The sequence below is a fragment of the Talpa occidentalis genome, unplaced genomic scaffold (genome assembly GCF_014898055.3).
Source record: "Talpa occidentalis isolate TD23 unplaced genomic scaffold, MPIMG_talOcc4v2.1 talOcc4.9, whole genome shotgun sequence".
Taxonomy (NCBI): Eukaryota; Metazoa; Chordata; class Mammalia; order Eulipotyphla; family Talpidae; genus Talpa; species Talpa occidentalis.
The window spans coordinates 94,519,195-94,539,997 of record NW_023605305.1 but is presented as its reverse complement, the minus strand read 5'-3'; the positions used below and the strand labels follow the sequence as shown (position 1 = coordinate 94,539,997).

At 39.5% G+C, this 20,803-nt stretch overlaps 3 protein-coding genes across 5 annotated transcripts in view; 1 reads left to right on the top strand and 2 right to left on the bottom strand.

The window, feature by feature from the left end:
- The window catches only part of RPAP2 (RNA polymerase II associated protein 2), a 78,147-nt gene extending 69,872 nt beyond the window's left edge, over positions 1 to 8,275 (bottom strand). The window contains exons 1-5 of the mRNA XM_037501397.2: positions 8,061 to 8,275; positions 7,924 to 7,966; positions 3,297 to 3,411; positions 1,469 to 1,567; positions 873 to 938 (exon numbers count right to left, since the gene is read on the bottom strand). Of these exons, the coding sequence (XP_037357294.1) occupies positions 873 to 938; positions 1,469 to 1,567; positions 3,297 to 3,411; positions 7,924 to 7,966; positions 8,061 to 8,073 (336 nt within the window). The 5' untranslated portion in view covers positions 8,074 to 8,275. The remainder of the gene's footprint in view (positions 1 to 872; positions 939 to 1,468; positions 1,568 to 3,296; positions 3,412 to 7,923; positions 7,967 to 8,060) is intronic.
- Positions 8,276 to 8,403: 128 nt separating this feature from the next.
- Positions 8,404 to 9,279, bottom strand: LOC119236883 (translation initiation factor IF-2-like). The gene has a single exon (XM_037500827.1). It carries the CDS (start codon positions 9,277 to 9,279, stop codon positions 8,404 to 8,406), a length of 876 nt encoding a protein of 291 aa, XP_037356724.1.
- Positions 8,775 to 20,803, top strand: part of GLMN (glomulin, FKBP associated protein) — a 29,374-nt gene continuing 17,345 nt past the window's right edge. Inside the window, exons 1-7 of one of the 3 annotated variants that reach the window (XM_037498652.2) lie at positions 8,775 to 8,814; positions 9,645 to 9,719; positions 10,126 to 10,251; positions 16,276 to 16,395; positions 17,489 to 17,597; positions 18,604 to 18,838; positions 20,139 to 20,241. In XM_037498652.2, coding sequence (XP_037354549.1) covers positions 9,681 to 9,719; positions 10,126 to 10,251; positions 16,276 to 16,395; positions 17,489 to 17,597; positions 18,604 to 18,838; positions 20,139 to 20,241 — 732 coding nt within the window. In that variant the 5' untranslated portion in view covers positions 8,775 to 8,814; positions 9,645 to 9,680. The other 2 variants (XM_054691005.1, XM_037498653.2) reach the window with 2 other exon arrangements.

Below are 20,803 nucleotides of genomic sequence, written 5' to 3'. Positions count from 1 at the left end.
GAGAAATATAACTGATTTGTAGCTTCTCTTTTACTCTTTTTAGAAGTTCTGATGACCAAATGTTTTTAATTTTAATTTAGAAAATTGATCAATTTTTCCACTATGGTCTATAATTTTCTCTTAAAGAAAATTCTCTCAGGCCCTCCCTGGTGGCGCAAATGGTTAAGACGCAATCTATGAAGCTGTCTGCAGCCACTGCAGCACCAGTTCAATCCCCGGCCAGGGAGCTACTCACATGGCGCAGCAGACCTCTCCTGACTTGCCTGCTACTCCCCTCAGCAGTGTACTTCACAATCTGCCGGTTGTTCCCCACTCTGTCTCTGGTGAATACTCTCACCCCACCACACCTCTGACCTGTACCCCAGTTCTAGTATGCATAAATAATCTTTAAAAAAAAGAAATTCTCTCTAGTGCAAGTTTATAAAGACACTCTCTTCCTTCTTGGCTTCAAAGGTTTGTTTTCATATTTAGATCTTTAATCTACCTAAAATTGATCTCTGTATGTACTGAGCTAGGCGTCAATTTTTATTTTTTCCATATGGATAATTTTGCCATTATAATTGAAAAACTCATCCTTTTCCCATTAATCTACAAGATTCCTGTTGTCAACAATTAAGCATTTTTATATGAGGTACATCTGTTTCTGACCATCTATTCTGATCCATGATTTACTCACCATATTTGTACCAATATGCACATTTAATTTTTAAATGTTCAAATGCATTAATTCAAAGTTTTTAACACCTTGAATGAAATAATAATAAAAACAAACTTTTAATGTGGCTGTTTTCCAAAAAATAACATTTTAAACAATTTTTTAAAGTATAATATTAAAAATTAACTATCACACTGAAAATAGCCTTAAAACTTACCTTTCTTTCAGTAATATCATAGACTTTGTTGGTTTTGGTAGAAATTTTGTATTTCTGTTTTGGTACCTAAAGAAAAGAAAGTACAGCTTACAAAAAAATTTCAAGTAATAAACATGAACTTTATGTTACAAGATTCATTGACATAGTATATCTTTGACTAATCCATGTCAATTCGTTCAGACCTCAATTCGTTCAGACCTCAGTTTCCTTTCTTGCTCTTTTTTTTTTTTTTTAAGATTTATTTATTTATGCATATAAGAGCTGGGGCACAGGTGGTGAGAGGGGGGTGAGAGGATTCACTAGAGACAGAGAGGGGAGCAGAACAGGCAGACTGACTGAAATACAATGCTGAGGAGAGCAGCGGGAGAGACAGGAGAGGTCTGCTGCACCATGTGGGTTGCTCCGCCATGTGGGCTGCTCCCTGGCTGGCCGGCCAGGGATCGAACTTGTGCTGCAGAGGCTGCGGATTGCTTCATAGTGCGGTGCTTAACACCTTGCGCCACCAGAGAGGCCCCTTTCTTACTCTTTCTACAAGTATTTTGCTAGTTATTAAAAAAAAAAAACTAGATTTTTAAGGAAAAAAATTAGTTACTTACAATTCCTAGCTTCTTCTGACATAAGGGATAACCACAGAGTTTGATGATGGAACGCTCATCGACGACATCACTGTAGTGAGCGGGTGTGATAAACTTCCCCTATAATAAAATGGGAGGAACAGTCCCCCCCCCAACCAGGTTATTGGGAACTTTTATTTATCAGTTCTCTAAGTCTTATCAATCTCATTTGAAAACATAGGTTTAACAGTACCCATCTTAAAGTTTGGTGTTAGAATCAGAGGAAATAAGGCAAAGCACCTAGAAAAGTGCTTGACAGAATAAGCACTCAATGTCACCAGTTATTAAAAAAATACCAAAAAACTTCTGCCAGGAGACCATATAATCACAGTAGAGTGTAATCTTTGTAGATTACAAAGTTCATGAAAAAATCTGAGTCAGAAGGAAGACGTGGTGCTATAGCTAATTGTTTTACCAAAGCAAAATACTGATAGTATATCTGCATTAGTGTATATTTATATATATGTTTTAAGTATTACTCTAAAATGAAATAATAATTTCACCTCTCTCCAGCAAATCTTAAAAAACAAAGTATATTGATGATGTCATAACTCCTGAACAAAATCTACCAGCTTAAAACACAAACTATACAGGAGAATAGTGAAGTGATGATTACACACTAACACCAAATATTTTCCTTTGACATATTCATATTCAAATAATCTCAACTCATGTCCCATAACCTGGAGGAGATCCTTCTGAACAAGTTTTTCTGTTTTCACAGAGACTGAAATACTTTTTATTGGTTGTGATCTTATAGGGGTTAGTACTTTGCATTGTGAAATACTTTTTATTGATATAGATATTTGTTACAAAAAACATTTCTGGCTTGTCTTTGTTTTCTTTAGTATTATCACATATGTATGTTCTGATGAAATTACCTATACAAATTTAAATATTGTCATGTTTACATTCCTAGTGTTTAGAAAAATCTCAGAGCCACACAAAGATTAAGCTTACCATGGAAGCTCTACATTCTAAATTTTCTTTTTTCTCTCTTAAGGATTATAATATAATAAAAAGTTCCATTCCAAATTTCACTGCAATAGTTATTAAAGAAATAAAAAATGCAAATATAATTCTTTTATAAGTTAAATCATAAATGGCGTACTTCAGGCTTTTAAAAATCAAAATTAATGGAATTACACTCATAAAACTAATCTTGTTACTATAGTAGGTCAACAAAGAATATGAAAAATGACATGATCATTAGTGCAAACATGATGAAAATCAAGATTAGCAGACTGGAGAAATGAACTACTACTGAGAGGTAAAATATGCATGTTATTTTTCATTAGAAGATTTTAAAGTCATACAACGAATACATACTAGCTGATAATTTTTTTTTTTTTTTTTTTTTTTTTTTTTTTATAGAGGCATGCTTTATTTATTTGTTTGCTGGTTTGTTTGTTTGTTTTGTTTATACATGCACTGGGTACAGTCAGAAGCGCGGGAGGGTGAGAGAATTCACCAGAGCCAGAGCGGGGAGCAGACCAGGCAGAAGGACCGAAGTACACTGCTGAGGGGAGCAGCGGGCGGCAGGAGAGGTCTGCGCGCCATGTGGGACCCTCCTCCGGTGGCCGGGGAGCAGCCGGGGATCGAACCGGCGCCGCAGAGGCCGCGGGCAGCTTCGCAACCCAGCGCTCAACCGCTGCGCCACCGGGGAGGCCCTAGCTGATAATTTTTTAATGATTTTTGGTTACCTATATCTAGTGACTGAGAACAGATTTAAAGATTTTAATAGAGCAAAAAAGTTTTGGATGGCACAGATTTAAAGATCTTATACTAAAAGTAATTAGTCAACACATACACACTCTCTTAGGAATTCTTCTGTAATATTCTCTTCTAAAAGCTGTTCAACAATATGTAGAGCTTTTCTTTCAAACTCAGTCTTCTTTCTCACAGCTGCTTCTAGTTCCGCTTTCCTGAAATTAAAGACAATTATTTAAATTTGTTCTACCTGTAAGTTTATCATAGCAATTTTCTGTTTTAAAGTAAAATACTAAAATAACTTGCTATTTTGCTATTCAAATTAAGTATGTATTTTTTACTACTATTACTTTTGATCCAACACTTTTCAAAAAAAAGAAATAAGCCACTTGTTGCACTACACACACATAGAAATCTGCCATAATTAGAGGATTAAATACTTTCTACCGCTCAGAGAACAAGGGAGAACTATAGAAAAAAAAGTAGGTGAAATCTTTTTGCCAGTTAGTTTCTACGTTATCATTCCTGTGTAATCCTAAACAGACAGGCTTTTTCGCTGAAATCCTTAGAAATCATCAAAGATTAGAGAGGAAAAATATGACTTTGGCTGTTCTTACAAGTAAAAATTTCTTTGTCAAATCTTAAGCTACCCGAGGATAAAAGCTGACTGAAGTTACGAAGTAGGACAGAGTTGCATTTGCAAGAAGTATTTATTTTTTTATTGTAAGTTCTCATTAAATAACTGTATTGACATAAATATGTCGTTCATGAAAACAACAATCTTCCTGGGAGGACAGCATTGTCTTGTCCTGAGTGGGACTTTGTCAGCCTTTGCTGGTTCCCTTATACCATGGAACATAAAAGCTGAAGCCGCAGGACAATGGTTCTCAATCCCAGCAGCACATCCTATCTCTGAAAATAGGGATTGGTTATTGTTGTGTCTTAATAGTGTACCAAATAATCTTAATGTGCAACAGAGTTGAGAATCACTGCCAGAGAACCAAAAATATTAACCATCTTGGGGATATTTTTTTTTTTAAGATTTATTTATTTAAACAAGAACCAGGGTACAGGCCAGATGAGCGGTAGGATGAGAAGATTCACCAGAGACAGAGTGGGGAAAAGAACAGGCAGACTGACGAAATACATGGCTGAGGGGAGCAGCAGGCAAGACAGGAGAGGTCTGTCGTGCCATGTGAGATTCTCACTGGCCAGCTGGGATAGAACATGCGCTGCAGAGGCTGCGGGACAGCTTCACAGTGTGCACTCAAATGCCTGCACCACCAGGGAGGCCCCATCTTGGGGACTTATTTGCTCCTTTTCTGGTTTCTATTTGCCTACCAGAATAACCGTTGCTGGTCTCCTCAACCCTGACTTGACTCTCCACCTGGAGAGTACTCACCTACTCTCCCTACTTTTATTGACTTCCAACATTTAATTCCTTGGGTGGAGCAATGTTTTACCAAAAACAATCTGTAAAAAAAGTTTTTTTAAACAAAAAAAATTTTTAAAGCGCAAAAAGATTCTGAAGGACTTATACAGGATTGCTAACCACTTATTTTACCAAATAGAGACATTAAAATAAGTTGTAAAATAATTCACAACTAACACCTGTTCTCCCACTGTAGTGCCAGCAAGCACAGTGCAGGTTCTCTATCGATAAAGGTAGACAGGCAAAGGAGAGACCTGGAGCTCTCAGTGGCTTTTTCAGTCTTTAATGCTCTTTCTACGCCAACTGTCGTGGGGCAAGCCCATAGGCTGGCAAGGCAGGGAGGCTGGGGGGGTTGGGGGTGCAGGGGCTAGCAAGCCTCCCAGCCCCCAGTGAATTTTTACTCTCTCTTTGGGCTCTCTCTGGCATTCTCTTGTGGTCTCCTCTCGTAGCTGCCGTAGCCGCTCTCTGCCGCAGCTGTCCTGTGTGACGCCACCCTTGTAACCTCAGGCTCAGGTGTGCACACCTGTGCATGCCCACACCATACTCCAGGTGTCCACAATCAGGCAAGAGTACCCCAAGGCCACGCTCCCAAGTGTCTCCTGCATTAGCACAATCAAGGTCACAGGTAATAGCCGCAGACTTGACCAATCTTCATTTACCCTACATCCACCATTTTGTAAAAGCCATTCTTTTTTTTTTTTTTTTTTTTTAAGATTTATGTATTTATTTATACAAGCACTGGGTACAGTCACAAGCACGGGAAAGTAAGAGAATTTACCAGAGCCAGAGAACAGAATAGGCAGACTGACAAAGTACACTGCTGAGGGGAGCAGCAAGCGGCAGGAGAGGTCTGCGCGCCATGTGGGATCCTCGCCTGGTGGCTGGGGATCAAACGGGTGTTGCAGAGGCCATGGGCAGCTTCACAACCAAGTGCTCAACCGCTGCGCCACCAGAGAGGCCCAAGTAAAGGCCATTCTCAAAAAAAGAATAAGACGTAAACATAGACTAAGGTGATTCTTGATATTCAATATGAAAAATATTCTTATTTTTTTCATTTTGCTGCTTACCAATAAAAGCCATATCATGAGACAGGAATTGCAGACTTAAAACCATTGACTACTTCAACCTACAGATAATAGGGATACTCCCTTTAACTGACGGGTACTCACAACTACTTCTCATGGACAGTCTGTCTCATCGCTGCCCTCTGCCCCAAGTGTAACAGGTATTTTGGTACAGATCAATGGTTCTCAAAGTTTTTTGTTTCAGGATTCCTTTATACTTTTAAAATTAGCAATTCTGCTTATGTGGATTATATCTGTCAATATTTACCATAGAATTAAAAGGGAAAACATTTAATAATATGCCCACAAATGTTAACATAATTTTAAATGGAAATTTTAGCAAGTGGAATTGTTTATATTTTTGCAAAGTTCTTTACGTTCTGGCTTAATAGTACTCAGTTGGATTGAATGTAGAAGTATTTTTCGGCTGGAATACATTGATAAAGGATCATGCTCCTAAACAACTATTTGCATTTTTAATTGTTACAACATCCTGGATGATCAGTTGAAAATACATTTCAGTATATCTGTATTTCTCAACTTGTAGTGGCCAGGATAAAATATAATCTGCTCAGTTTGTGGTCAGATCAATATTGAGGAAAGCCACAAATTACTATCATTAATATTAACTAAACTTTACTCATGGAGAATTTCCTGAAGCCAAGTCAGTATAACCACAGTGTTTCATAGGGAAAGGCTCTTCCAAACAGTTCACCATTCCCAGATGATCATCATTCCTAAGTGCTTAAAACTTCCAGAATTTAAATTCCATCACTTTCTGATAAGTTTTCCCATTTGTGCTTAGAAATTCTAAATTTCTCACCATGGCCTACCAATTACTATAGAAACCTGCCTCTCCCTCTAAACTTTTCCTGTGCTCCTTTCTTCCACTCAGAATGCTGCACACCACCATGGGCGTCTCTCCTCTCTTTGAACTGACCATTATATGTCTTGTCTCAAGAGTCTTCAACATACTGTCACCATTGGCTAGAGGTCTCTTCTTACTCCTCTTTTGTCTAGTTAATGCCAACTTAGCCTTCTGGCCTCAGCTTAATTCCTCAGAGAAGCCTTTCCCTGAAAATTCCATCACCTGCCCTGCCAATCCACAACTAAGCGGATACTCCTTAAGAGTATCAGTCTTTTCCCTTATAGTACTTATCACAATTTATAATTACATAGTTATTTGTGTAATTGGTATTTCTCTGTTCTACTGGACAGGAACTGTGGCAATTCTGTTCGAAACCATATCCTCAGGATCTAACTCAGGTCTGGCATATCTTACACTCAGTAAATAACTCTTTAAAGAATGAGTAAATTAAGGCCAAATGAGCATTTCATAAAATGATAAACCATGTGTAGGGTAAAGAAAATATCAGGCTTTTCTGCCCTTCCGCCATCAGGATAGATGATGGATCCTTGTCCTGAATGCATGCCTGATGGCGGGCACCTGGAATTGGGTGTGGGCATAGGTAGATGGGATTCAGCTGAGCTAGACTGTGCTTTTTAAGGGCGGCGTCACGGGGACTCCAGTAGCAGCAGCAGAAGCCGAAGCAGAAGCCGAAAGAGAAGCCGAGAAGCAGCAGAACGAACGCCAGAGAGCCCAGATAGAGTGAAGACTTGCTGGGGGGGGCCTGCCAGCCCCCCAGCCAGCACCCCTGCCTGCCATATGCCTGGTGAACCCCAATAAAAAACCTGCAAAACTACTGAGGATTCTGACTCCTCCTTTACCCGGTCTGCATGGGATCAGAGAACCTGCCCTGTGTCCTGTCCTGCCTTTACACCATGAATGTATATATTTTTAATAATCTTTGTAAAAACTTTGTCACAGGAGATAAAATGGCCTTTTAGGAGAAGCCCAGAAGTACAGTGCTACTTTTTGCTGAAAATATGGACATGATGTAAACAAAGCACAGAAAAGGTTTCCTGAACTCTTGACTTACAAAGCAAAAAGAGGAGAGTATACCTGAAAAAATGAAAAGGGAGTACCTGCTTTTCAGGAATGTTTATTCTCATAGCACCTTACTACAGATACTCATACCTTCACCAGCAATCTAAGAGTCAAACTTGGTTTTCTTAAAGCCTGGAGTAGAGGGATGCATAGCCTAGTGTTTCCAGGTTTGCCCCTTTTCTCTCATAATTTTCTCTAAGATAGTACACACATTATAGTTTTTAAAAAATGATTCCCCTAAGAAACAGATAAGTGAATGCAGTTGTTCAAGTAGTTCTCATACCTTTCAGAAGCATCTTGTTTCAAAGCACTTGTCCTTCTAGTATCTACAATTAAGAAAAACAAACAACAGGTTCAGTCCACACACAGTAAGTTACACAACAGAAAGCTGCCCCAGAGGACGGCAGACGATGTTCTTACCCACACACTTCATTTCCAACCCTGCGTGTAAACCAAAACAAGGAATTCAGCTTGTTGTTGTAACTTAATTATTCCCAAATTTTTCTTGGTTGAAAAGTATCTCTCTTTCGGGACTGAATTTCCTCGTGTCACATCATTAAGCGCTCCTGAAAGCCCAAGACTCGGCTTGTAGAGGCCGCGTCCCTCCACGCCCCCGGGCTCGCGAGCGGGAAAGGAGGGACCCCCGTGCGACCCAGACCCGCGCTCCGTCAGGGCGGCTACAAGGCAGCCCGCGGCCGCCGCCCCACTCACCCACCCTCTGGCACCCCAGTCTAGCGCCCCGGCACGGCGGCTCCCCCTCCCCTCAGAAACAGGGCACAGCCCAGGCAGGGGGAAGTCCTGGCCGAGCGGCGCCGGCCGGGGGCTCCGCAGGAAGCGTCGGGCCTTCTCCGCCCGAGCCCGCCCCTTTCCGGGCGGGCCCCGCGCGCCTCCGCTGGGGACCCAGCCGGGGCTCGTTCTTCACGCGCAAACGTGGCGGGAGGCCCGTCCTACCTGCGGTTCCTCGGGAGGCGCGGGGAGACCGGGCCCGGAGGCCGCCGGCCCGGGCCCGCGCCGAGTCAGCCATGGGCGCGCCGCGGCGGGGAGGGGGGCCCGGCCTCGGCCCGAGACTCCGCCCGCCCTGGCGTCGCGCGGGGCGGGGCCGCGGGCGGGCGGGGCCGGGAGCGCGGCCTGCGGGGCGAGGCGGCGGAGGGCGCGAGGGGCGCGAGGCCGGCGGGTAAGTGGCCCGGCCGGGAGCTCCCGGCGCCGGGGACCCGCGGGCTGCGAGCGGCGGCGGAAGGGCCGGCGTGGGCGGCCGACGAAGCCTTGAGGCGGTGGGCCCCGAACGCCGCGGCGGGCGGCGGCGGGAGCAATGGCTTCCCGGGATGCCGCCCGCGCGCGGTGGGCTCCGTCCGCGCTGGAGCGCGTCTCCGCGAGGACCCCGCGGGCCCGCGCCCCTCTGCGGGGCCGGGCCGGCCTTCCTGCCGCGGGCGCCGAGGGCTGCGGGCGCCGGGGGTTGCTCCAAGGCCGCCGCTTGCCACGTCCCCGGGCGAGGTAGTGATTTCTCGCGCTGGGTTGGGTATTTTGGAGGCTGCTTCCCCGGCAGAGAAATGCCCCCGTCACACTTGGGGTGGAGGGCACGTAAGTGGACACCCCTTTCGGGTGAGTGGAGTTGCACACCAATTTTTGTCAAGTGAAACATTAAAATTTAAAATTTATCTGATGGCTAGAACCGATTTCAGGCCCTTTTGGAAATTTTTTTCAGGGAAGGCATGCTTTGCTGTTTTAAAACCCTTTTTGCTACATGTTTGCGCTGTCTTGTGAGTGCTCGACAAGATTTTTTTTTTTAACTCTCAAAACTTTATTTCTAATCTATACTCCCAGAAAACTTAAAAGATCCAAGTTTTTTTTTGATGTTTTTATTTCGTAGGCTAACATACTTGTAATAGCATTTCAGTTTTAAAGCTTTCCATTTTCTCATGTTTATTAATAATTCATCAGCATAAAACAGGTTGCTTATACTTCAATTTACTATCAGTGATAGTTAACAAGTGTGTCTTATGTTAGTATATTTCAGTTCAAAGCTAGAAAAAATATCAAGGAATGGCTGTGGAGGAACTTCAATCCATAATAAAGAGATGTGTAAGTGGTTTTTGTTTTCGTAAAGTTAAATACCTTTCCAAATATGGAAAGACACAGATTATTTTTAATTACATTTGCCTTCACTTAAAATGTTTATCTTCTTTAATCCTTGCTTTTTATGATCTGTGAATAAATAGCAGAACAGGAAGACAGATTGTTATATTTTTCCAAGTGAAATACTTGTCTAAATAACCTTTGAAATTTTAATACTGATACTTAGTGTAGATTTCTTTAGCAGAGTGGATTTCTAGCTCTTCCATTAAAGTATTAACTGGGTTAATCATAATTTTCATATGCATGCTTATATACAATTATATCTAGAATTTAAACTTTTCCTATTTTTCAGAGATAAAATAAATTTTTATTTCCCTAAGTATTTTTTTTTTTTAAATTTTGTTTCTGCCAGCAAATACTAGAAGAACAGGACTTTAAAGAAGAAGATTTTGGCCTATTTCAGTTAGCAGGCCAAAAATGCATAGATGAAGGGCATGTAGACCAGCTAATAGAAATTATTCAAAATGAACAAAATAAGGTAAGTACAATCTGTGTGTATTCTTTTCACTTTTTTCTAGGAAGAGGATAACTTCACTATGCTATTCACTCATTTATTTACCAGACATCTGACATTTATACATCAGACATCTAACATCAACTCAAATTTGCACCCCAGTAAATTGTTGAATACAAAAAAGGAAATAATCATATACAGACCTTTAGCTGCTTACATTGGTGGAAAAGAAACTTGTAAATAACTAGCAATAAAAAGGCAGAATAAATTAAGTAAGAGTTACAGTTAAAGTATAAGAAAAGTACATTAGAGGAGCTCTGGGGATTGTTTCTGGCTTAGGGATCAAAAGTTGCATTTGAATCATTAATTTTCACTGAGAAATAGCGGTATCAGGTGAGCTGTTCCGTTTTGATGATTAATGTATTCTTTTCCTCCAGCCAGATGCATATGGATCCTTAAGTAAAACAGTATATTGTATGCATATATTCATAACGGGAGATATGGATGACCTTACTTGCCAGTATCAAAGTCTGAGAAATCATTTTGCACAATGGGAAACCACCTTTTTGGACTCAGGAACATTTTTCCTGGCACAGTGTTAGGAACACTATCAAATTTTGTGTTTTTGAACTCACCTTATATGAAAGAAGATCATTTTCCATACATTGTTTATAGTTTTGTTTTATATGAAAGTTTCCTTTGTGCTAGCATAGTCTAGTCATGCTGGCCTTTGATTATATCTAGGGCAACTTGATCGTACAAGAGTCCTAAAACTTTTAGGGACTCCCCTGGTGGCGCAGCGGTTGAGCGCTGGGCTGCGAAGCTGCCCGCAGCCTCTGCAGTGCCACTTTGATCCCTGGCCACTGGCGAGGGTTCCACATGACACGACAGACCTCTCCTGCCGCGCTTGCTGCTCCCCTCAGCAGTGTATTTCGTCAAGTCTACCTGTTCTGTTCCCCACTCTGGCTCTGGTGAATTCTCTCACCCTCCCACACTTCTAACTGTACCCAGTGCTTGTATAAATAAATAAATCTTTAAAAAAAAAATCCTAAAACTTTTAAATCATATTGTTTTAGAATTTCTTGGGCAATAGTTCAATGACTTTATCCCTTTCTTAATAAAAAAAATTTTAAGAAAAATTAGAATAATTTAATATATTTATTTTTGATATGTGCTTATGGTACCTTTGTATCCCCAAAATAAATTTAACATGTTTTTTTAAGCTCTTAATTTTTCCCAATTGAATTCTCAGAGGATAACCTTAGAGAGTGCTTTAAATAATACAGCTAATAATAGTTAAATATTGAGTATTTACTGAGCTGGATGCGGTCTTCAATGCCTTGTATCTGCTAACTCATTTAGCCTTTCCAGGACCCTTAAGATAGAGACAGCTGATGGAAGAGGCCAAGAGTAGAAAATTTGGGAAGGAGGCATCACAAGACCAGAAGCTGGAGGTGGAGGTAGAAATAATATTAAACAAGGTATAGAAAAATAAACTGAGGCCCAGAAAAAGACAGAGACAGAGGACATGGAGGTTGAGGGCCCTTATAAAAAAGAAAAATCACCTGTCTTTTCAGATCTCTAAATATAGAAAAATATCCTTAGGCACCAACCCTAGAAGTAATCAAACAGCAGTTACTAGCCCACAAAAGAATGAACCCCTCCCAAAGAGAAGATTGTATCAGTGCAATTTCTGCACTAGCAAGAGGCTGCTCTCCTGGCACCTGTGACAAGGCAGGTGTTCCTCTTCACCAACCTCCCTTTGCGGGGAAGCAGATGCAGCTCTCTTCCCAACGTTGTCTTCTCCCCCACCCTGTGATTATGCCAGTGTCTCTTAACCTGCCCCTTTCAGGGACAGCATGTTCTACACACACGTGTTTGTGCAAGTGTCTTTTCCTTTCCTTGTCTATAATAAACATGCCCTTTTGGGTATAATTACTATAAATGTCTGCCTTGTGGGAAACTCGTCATGTGCCCTTAAGGGGGAGCTCTCATGAAACTTCTTAGAGGTTACCCAAGGACCCCACACTCTGAACCCAACACCTCTCCAAACTGACATCACAAGTATTAAATTTACTTTGTAAATAGGAAGTAGTCACTGAAAAATAGGTGACTTGCACAGAAATACTTTTATGTGACACCCAGGATTCAGACCTGTGTACCTGGTATCAGGTCTAAACTACTCTTCTCTGTCTCTGGTTAGGATCTGCTCTCTGCTCTCTACTATTTAGGGTAAAATAGAGGAAACTGTTTGATTTTGGGGGAGGGGAGAGTTTAGAGAAAGTGAGGCATCAAAGAAGACTACTTATCCTCTCCGACAGGATAATCTATCCTAAAAAAAAAGGGCACCTTAAGAGGAGACAGTTTGCTACAGGAGAATATGTTTACTTTTAGAAATCTTAACTTTTAAGATGCAGCTGGCAATTGAAAAGTAGAGTTTGTAGCTCAGCAGAGAAATAGGTTAAGATGTAGATTTGTGCATAATTTAGAGATAGGTGATTAAGAATAGTGAGGCTTAATCTTAATAGTTTGAGGATCACCTTTGTAATGTATAGTCTGCTAAATGCAAAGGTTCAGTTATTGGTAGGAGTGTTTAAAACACTCTGCAACTACATTTTCTTGCCAGGTGACACTATCAAGATAGATCAAGATTTACTACTAGTTGGCTTTGTGTAAATGTTTTGTTTATTTTTTAAGCCATATAAATAGTAATTTGTCCTAAGAAATTATAGTGCAGGGCTTCTTAACATTGCACAATTGACATTTTGTTGCAGTTCCCCTCCCCCACACTTCCTGATACTAAAAGTCAAAAGTGTCTCCAGGCATTGCCAAATGACCCCTAGGGGGTAGGAAGCAAAATTGTCCCCATTGGAAATCCCTGGTTTGCAAAATTTATATGCAAATCCTGGCTCTACTGCATTTTGGACTTTGGGCAAGTCAGCGATCCCTAAATTTTGGCATTCTCACTTGCCAGTGGGGGATAATAATCTTATTCTGTAAGATTGCTGTTAGCATTAAGTTAAACAAGCTTATGGGTAGTATTCCCCTTCCTCATAGCTTCATTGTTTACATAGTGATTATACTTGTACCTAGGGTTATACTTGTAAAATACTTTATCAAAGTTCTCTTTTTTTAGTTCAGATATGCAAAATCAGTCAAATTCCTCTTACAGTTTTCAGAGAATTTTAGGGTAGAAGTAGGCCTATGAGGAAGGAAAGAAATGTGTAGTTGGAAAAGTAGAGTCTTTGGGAACAATTAATTTTTAAAAAGTGATTTCAGTCTTACATAATAAGTCATGGTGGAGTTAATAGTAAATTTTAAAAAATTAATAACATTTCCAACTAGTAAAGGCATTTCCAAGTCAAGCCTGGGCCTCCCTGGTGGCTCTGTGAGGCTTTCTGCAGCCTTGGCAACACGTGTTTGATTCCTGGCGGGCCAGGGAGCTGCTACCCACATGGCGTAGCAGACCTCTCTCCTGACTTGCCCACTGCTCCCCTCAGCAGTATACGTCAGTCTGTCTGCCTGTTCTGCACCCTACTCTGTCTCTGGTGAATCCTCTCACTTCCTGCACTTCTGGCCTGTACCCCAGTTCTTTATGCATAGATAAATAAATCATTAAATATATATATATATTAAGTCAAGCCTTACCAAAAAAAAAAGAAAAAGAAAAGAAAACAGAATATCAAATCTTTTCAGGGAAGAAATTCATTATGACTTAAAGTAATAAAGATCATTCAAGCTGTATTTATGGAACATGTATTTTATAACAGGCCCTAGCCTACGTGGTGGAGAGAGATAAAGCAATGAACAAAAATCAGTGTCCATATGAATCTTAAATTTAATGAAGATATATATATACACACACACGATAAATTACAGTATGTTAGAAAGTGATACATACTAAGGAAAAAAAGCAGGGTTGGAGGATGGGCTGTGCTGGGTGAAGCAGCACAGAGATTTGAAGGAAATGGATATAAACTGTAAGACTATCTGGGAGAAGAGTGTTGGGCAGAACATTATTCAGAGAGACCAAGTACCTTTAGGTGAAATGAGGATTTTTTTTTTAAGCAAATAACAAAATAGGTCAAGCCTTTTATGTCATGTTACCAACATTTTGTTTTTTTTAAGAGACCTAATTGACAGTCCAACATAAATCTTGTTAAATAAAAGAAGGTAGAATACATTTTTTTTTAATTTAAAAGAATGTTTACAAGTCTCTAAAGGGAAATCCATTTTAGAGTTAAAAGCAGTAAAAAAGGAAACAAAGAAATAAATTAGTGTATTTCACTATATGAAAAACAAGGACAACCAACAAAACCAAGTAATTATTTGTTATTAATACAACAAAGTGGCCACCCCCCCCCCGCCCCCACCCCCACCCCTGGTGGCGCAGCTGCCCACAGCCTCTCCAGCGCGGGTTTGATCCCTAGCTGCCCGGCAAGCGTCCCACATGGCGCACAGACCTCTCCTGCCGCCCGCAGTCTGCCTGTTCTGCTCTCCGTTCTGGCTCTGGTGAATTCTCTCACCCTCCCGCACTTCCAATTGTACCCAGTGTTTGTATGAATAAATAAAATAAATCTTTAAAAAAAAAATACAACAAAGTTAATGTTAACATATAGGGAGAGCTCATGAAGATTAATAAGAGAAGCACTAAAATGTCCAGTTGATAAATGAGCAATGATGTAAGACAGTATTTCATTTTTTTGTGAATTATGATTTATTCATATATCCTAACATTGTATTGCCAACAAACCTTAGCTTAGTCTTCACCTCTTCTGGAAGGTTTCTCTTGCTTTCTCCAGATGGAAGTGACTAAAGAAGTATGTGCTTACTTAACATTGTTGGTAAGCTTCTTGGGAACTGATTTTTTTTAAAGTACTAAATTATATATTTTTTAAGATTTATTTATTTGTTCATACAAGAGCTAGGGTATAGGCCAGAGATGTGGGGGGTGAGAGGATCCACCAGAGACAGAGTGGGGAGCAGAACAGGCAGATTGACCAAAGTACACTGCTGAGGGGAGGCAGTGGGTAAGTCAGGAGAGGTTTGCTGCACCATGTGGGTTGCTCCCTGGCCGGCCAGGGATTGAACTCGTGATGCAGAGGTGGCGGATCGCTTCATAATGCAGTGCTTAACCACTTGCGCCACCAGGAAACTCTTGGAAACTGATTTTTAAGCAAAATGATAAACAACAAATCAACTCCTCAAATAAATAATGTCAGCTGGTATTGTTTTTCCTTATCAAAGACATAAGTGCTGTAATTAAAGGACTTGCTGTATTCTATTATCCCAATAGCTTTATTATAAGACTAGGCCATGGTGGGGTAGTGTACCTATTTGTCTTCTTCCTACATGTGTTTTTTTATGAACAGGCCTAAAATATAAACGGTGTGAGGGCAGCTCTTTTTTTTTTTTTAATTTTTTTTATAGAGGCATGTTTTATTTATTTTATTTGTTTGTTTTGTTTATACAAGCACTGGGTACAGTCAGAAGCGCGGGAGGGTGAGAGAATCCACCAGAGCCAGAGCGGGGAGCAGAGCAGGCAGAAGGACCGAAGTACACTGCTGAGGGGAGCAGCGGGTGGCAGGAGAGGTCTGCACGCCATGTGGGATCCTCCTCCGGTGGCGGGGAGCAGCCGGGGATTGAACCGGCGCGGCAGAGGCCGCGGGCAGCTTCGCAACCCAGCGCTCAACCGCTGCGCCACCGGGGAGGCCCTGAGGACAGCTCTTATCAAATGTGTTCCTTGCCTTATTTCCAGCACTTAGAAATAAATACTAGATAAATACTGTTGAAGTTAACTTACCTAATTGATAGGGTCTGTGTCTTTCCTCAGTGAAAGTATTAGGGGATACTTTTAAAACTATTTAAAAACTGTTTAAAAACTATTTTAAAAACTATTTTAAAATGTTGATATCTGTTGGCAGCCAACCTCTCTTGCCTCGTTTCTCCTATTTCAGAGGAAATTCTGAGCTCTTCCAAGTTAGAAAAACTACTTTGAGAATCCTGTAGGTGGCAGTATTTTATTTACTCTGAAAATGTTTTTTGCAGGTCATCATCAAGAATATGGGCTGGAATCTTGTTGGTCCTGTTGTTCGATGCCTTTTATGGAATGATAAGGAAGATGATAAAAGAAAACATTATTCTCTGATGCTTGATTTATTGGTAAAGGTAAGTTAACAGAACTAGGGTTTCTGTTATAATACACAGCAGTGTTTTATAACTGCCTTTCAATGTTTAATGCTTATTTTTGAACTGGCATTAATATTTGCTTTTGAGAAAGCTTTCAGTTCATGAAAATACGGGTGGGAACTCTTTGGAGAACAGGCTCAACCCTCTTGATTGGATGGGCAGTTTCATTTACATTTTTCCAAATTTTTTGGCTATAAGATTTATCTAAACTCATCCCAGATCCACTGATTCAAAATCTCCAAGAAGACTTAAGCGGTATTTTTAACAAGTAGCCCATTGTAATTGACATGGAATTCAAGGTCTACATAGGTAGTTCAGGGCCACAATAATCTTTTGTCTACATTGGAACTAAAATCAAATCTTAATGCTCTTTCTTCTTTGGTATGTTCCCTAAAAGAATATGCATCAGCAAGAATGCAAGTGGTAAGGGAGGAAATAGGAAGAGTAAGTAAATTAGTTTTGACAGACAACTTTTCTCCAAAGAGGACATTTTAAGAAGTTAGGATCAGTGCAAATAAATACAAAAATACATGGAAAGAGGTAACTTCATTTAGATATAGTTATCACCTATGGGGGCTTTTTTGAAAAACAGGCAAGAGAGATAAGATATGGCCAGTCAGAAGACAGTACGGTTTTTCTGTTCAGGAAGTACAAGAAAAACTCAACTCATCGAAATAACCTGGCAGTGTGAGCTAGAAAGGGCTCACCTGCTGGAAACCTTGGGAAAAGTCTCACTTGCTGGAAACCTTGGGAGACTAAGGCATTCTTCAAAGTATACAGGCGCAGCACAAAGGAAACCTCAGGTCTGGTAATCAGGCTCTCCCTTACCCCGTTTCTCTGTCTTTGCCTTTAGCCAAGACCCTTTGACTTCTTGCCTACTAGTTTTACAGTGACTTGACAATCACACACTCTGTATTTTGCTACTGTATTTTTAAAACTATTACCTTAAGTGTTTTACTGTTGAGCAAAAATAATTATATTTTCTCAGTATGTGCCTTCTTTTAAAAATAGTAATCATGTGGCTTTAAATACAACTTGTATTAAACAGGTTCAATTGTGAATATTTTTATAGTTATGTAATCCAAAGGAATTATTGTTGGGTTTGCTTGAACTGATTGAAGAGCCCTCTGGAAAACAGATATCCCAAATTATTCTTCTTTTACTTCAGCCATTGCAAACAGGTAATGAGCATTTGATATCTGAATGTTTCTTGTTCTATATTTGTAAAGGGCTTGATATTACTACAAAATGTCAACACTATGCCAAAGTAAGGTTTTTGATGATTATTGAGTACTCTGCTTAAAATAATAATAGCAATGCCAATTGAATTTTGCTTATAGAAAGATGGTAATAGCTGGCATAAAGTGGGTATATCTAGAATTTTCCTTGTAAACATTTAAAGGATTGCTTCAGTGTTAATTGCAGTACTCAGTCTGGCAGCAATGTGGTAGTACTGTACCTTGGATTAAGAACAGTCTCAGGAGGGTATTGCTCAACCTCTGCATTGGGATAGTGAGGTTGGGAACAGCAAAGGTATTGCTGAAGGTAGAAACAAGTGTGGTAGGAAAAGGCTCCATGGCTGAATATAATGACAATATTAGTAAGTAAGGGATGGTGGCAGCTAAGGCAGACAGTATTTTTCATGGGACAGACTTCTTTTTCACTTATTGACCTACGTATTACTGAGTCTGATATAAGGACCCAGAATCAGAAGTTAGACAGAAATTTTTTAAAATGTAAATGCTCCTCAGCTTTGTCTCACTTGAAGTATTTAATTTCTTCTAAAAAGAAATATATAAAGATACTATCTTCCATTTTTATAGTGCTTTATAGTTTACAAGAAGCTTTCTCAAATTGTTTTATACTTACCAAAAAAAATGGAAAGAAGTGTTTGTTTTTAGTATATAACCTGTTATATACCACAGTAAATATACTGTTTATTAGTATATGTTATAAACATACTTTGGCATATACTTTAAGATGCCATGATTGTTAAGATGCTCCATTATTTTATTTACTACTAAGGGGAGGGGGGGAACAAACTGCCAATTAAGCTGTGATATGCCATCCTAATTTCAAAGTTATAAAAATATGAAAAAAAATGTATAATTCCACATTTACTGAACTTCTGTATGTTTAGCATACTTGATGAGGCTACCTCAAGTAATAACTTGGTTTCTGCTTTAGTGATTCAGAAACTTCATAACAACAAGGCATATTCAGTTGGATTAGCATTATCTACACTTTGGAGTCAGCTCTCTCTCCTTCCTGTTCCATACTCTAAAGAACAAACAGATGACTATGGCCTTTGTCAGTGTTACAAGGCCTTAATAGAGTTCACTAAGCCTTTTGTGGAAGAAGTTATGGATGACAAACCAAGCTCACTGGAAAATGAAAAGTTAAAGGATGAAATACTGAAATTGTAAGTTTATTTTTAAGAATATTACACAAAAAATAAAAAAATATTTCACAGTACACTTAATTGGTAAATTGGTAGTTGTTTTATCTTTTGTTTTGTTTGTCATGGAAATAAAAATCTAATTTGAAATTGTAAATTTTAGAAGAATATGGAATTCACTTGATAAAACACACATTTAATGAGTCATTGATTTTTTTTTTTTTTTCAATTAAACCAAAATCCACTAGTACCTTAGAAAAAATGTGCACTGTCAGTTGGCTGTCAGGCACTGGGTGTATGGGTAGTCCAAATTTAGATACACTCTAAGAGTAAAATAGCTCCTTGGATTTTGAAGACATTTAAAAATTAACTACCTCAATAATTTTTATACTGATACATTTTGAAATGGTTTTTTGGATATATTGGGTTGAGATAAATTATTAAAATTAATTTCTCTTATTACATTTCTAATGTGACCACAAAAAGTTTTAATTATATATAGGACTTACATTATATTTCTGTTTGGATCCCACTGAACCGAATTACTGAACTATATGGACCAGTCATTTTATTTTTAAAATTTTGGAGTCTGAAACTTCAGCTTTCTATTTTATCAGGTTGGGACATTAAATTTTTTTTTTTAATAATTTCTAAGCCATTATTTCATGAAAAGAGATATTCTGAGGAAATTGGAAAGAGTTGATCACAGAACAAAATAAAAACAGCTTCATGAAAAAAATTTCTACATTGTCCTGATTTTTCCTTGAACTATTCAAAACTACATCATGGACTAGCATCATTCTTTTTTTTTTTTTAAGATTTATTTATTTATGCATACAAGAACTGGAGTATAGGCCAGAGGTGTGGGAGGTGAGAGGATTCACCAGAGACAGAGCGGGGAACAGAACAGGCAGATGTACTGAAATACACTGCTGAGGGGAGCAGCGGGCAAGTCAGGAGAGGTCTACTGCGCCATGTGGGTCACCTCCCTGGCCGGGGATCGAACTCATGCTACAGTGGCTGTGGATAGCTTCATAGGTTGAGTCTTAACCCCTTGCGCCACCAGGGAGGCCCCAGCATTATTCTTCATATTAGTTTTCATTATCCATTCATAGTGTCCAGGCATGGAAGTGAATCTCACCACATTGAGTTTTTATGAAGGTGTCCGCATGCTCTCCCTATTATTTGTAAGAAGGATCTTACATCACCAGGTACTGGGCCTTGAGTGATTCGTGTTTTTCTTATACTTTGACATGTTTATAGAACTAGATATTTTATACTCAGAAAGTGACATATTCATAGTTACCCATTTCTTATGCCATAGTTGTTTCAAAAGTTTGAAATGCCCTTTGCTGACAGCACAATTCCTTGACCAGTCTGAAGAAACTGGGAATGATCCTTTAAGGTGTTTCGCATCTGAAATTATAGTAAGTATATGTGATTTAATCTGTTATCTGAAATGTTATCTTCTTGTATTCTCATGTACTGCAGATGAGCATGTAAATTGATATACTTATTACTAAAACTGTATATTTTTGTAGACTACAGATAAACAAAACATGGAAAATAAATAACAATAATTGCATTACCCAAATAAATAGCAATAATTGCATTACCCAAATATAAAATATTAACATTTTTTGCTTAGTCATAAATAAATATATATATATGTATATAATTTCTTCAAAGGATCTATTATAAATGTGTTCTTCTGTGATCTACTTGCTGTTAGTATTAGGAATGCTTTGCTTTTCTTTTTTTTTTAGAGATTAATTTATTTATTTTGTAGAAGAACTGGGGAGTAGGGCAGAGGTGCGGGGGTGAGAGGATTCATTCACCAGACACAGTGTGGGGAGCAGAACAGGCAGACTGACTGCAACACACTGCTAAGGGGAAAAGTGGGGAAGACAGGAGACAGATGCTGTGCCATGTGGGTTAGCTCCCTGGCCTGGGATCAAACTCAGGCCGTTGTGGGTGTAGCACTGAGAC

Excerpts from the sequence above, each read along its gene's own strand:
- LOC119236883 (XM_037500827.1), bottom strand. The coding sequence starts at position 9,279 with ATGTTTCACTTGACAAAAATTGGTGTGCAACTCCACTCACCCGAAAGG.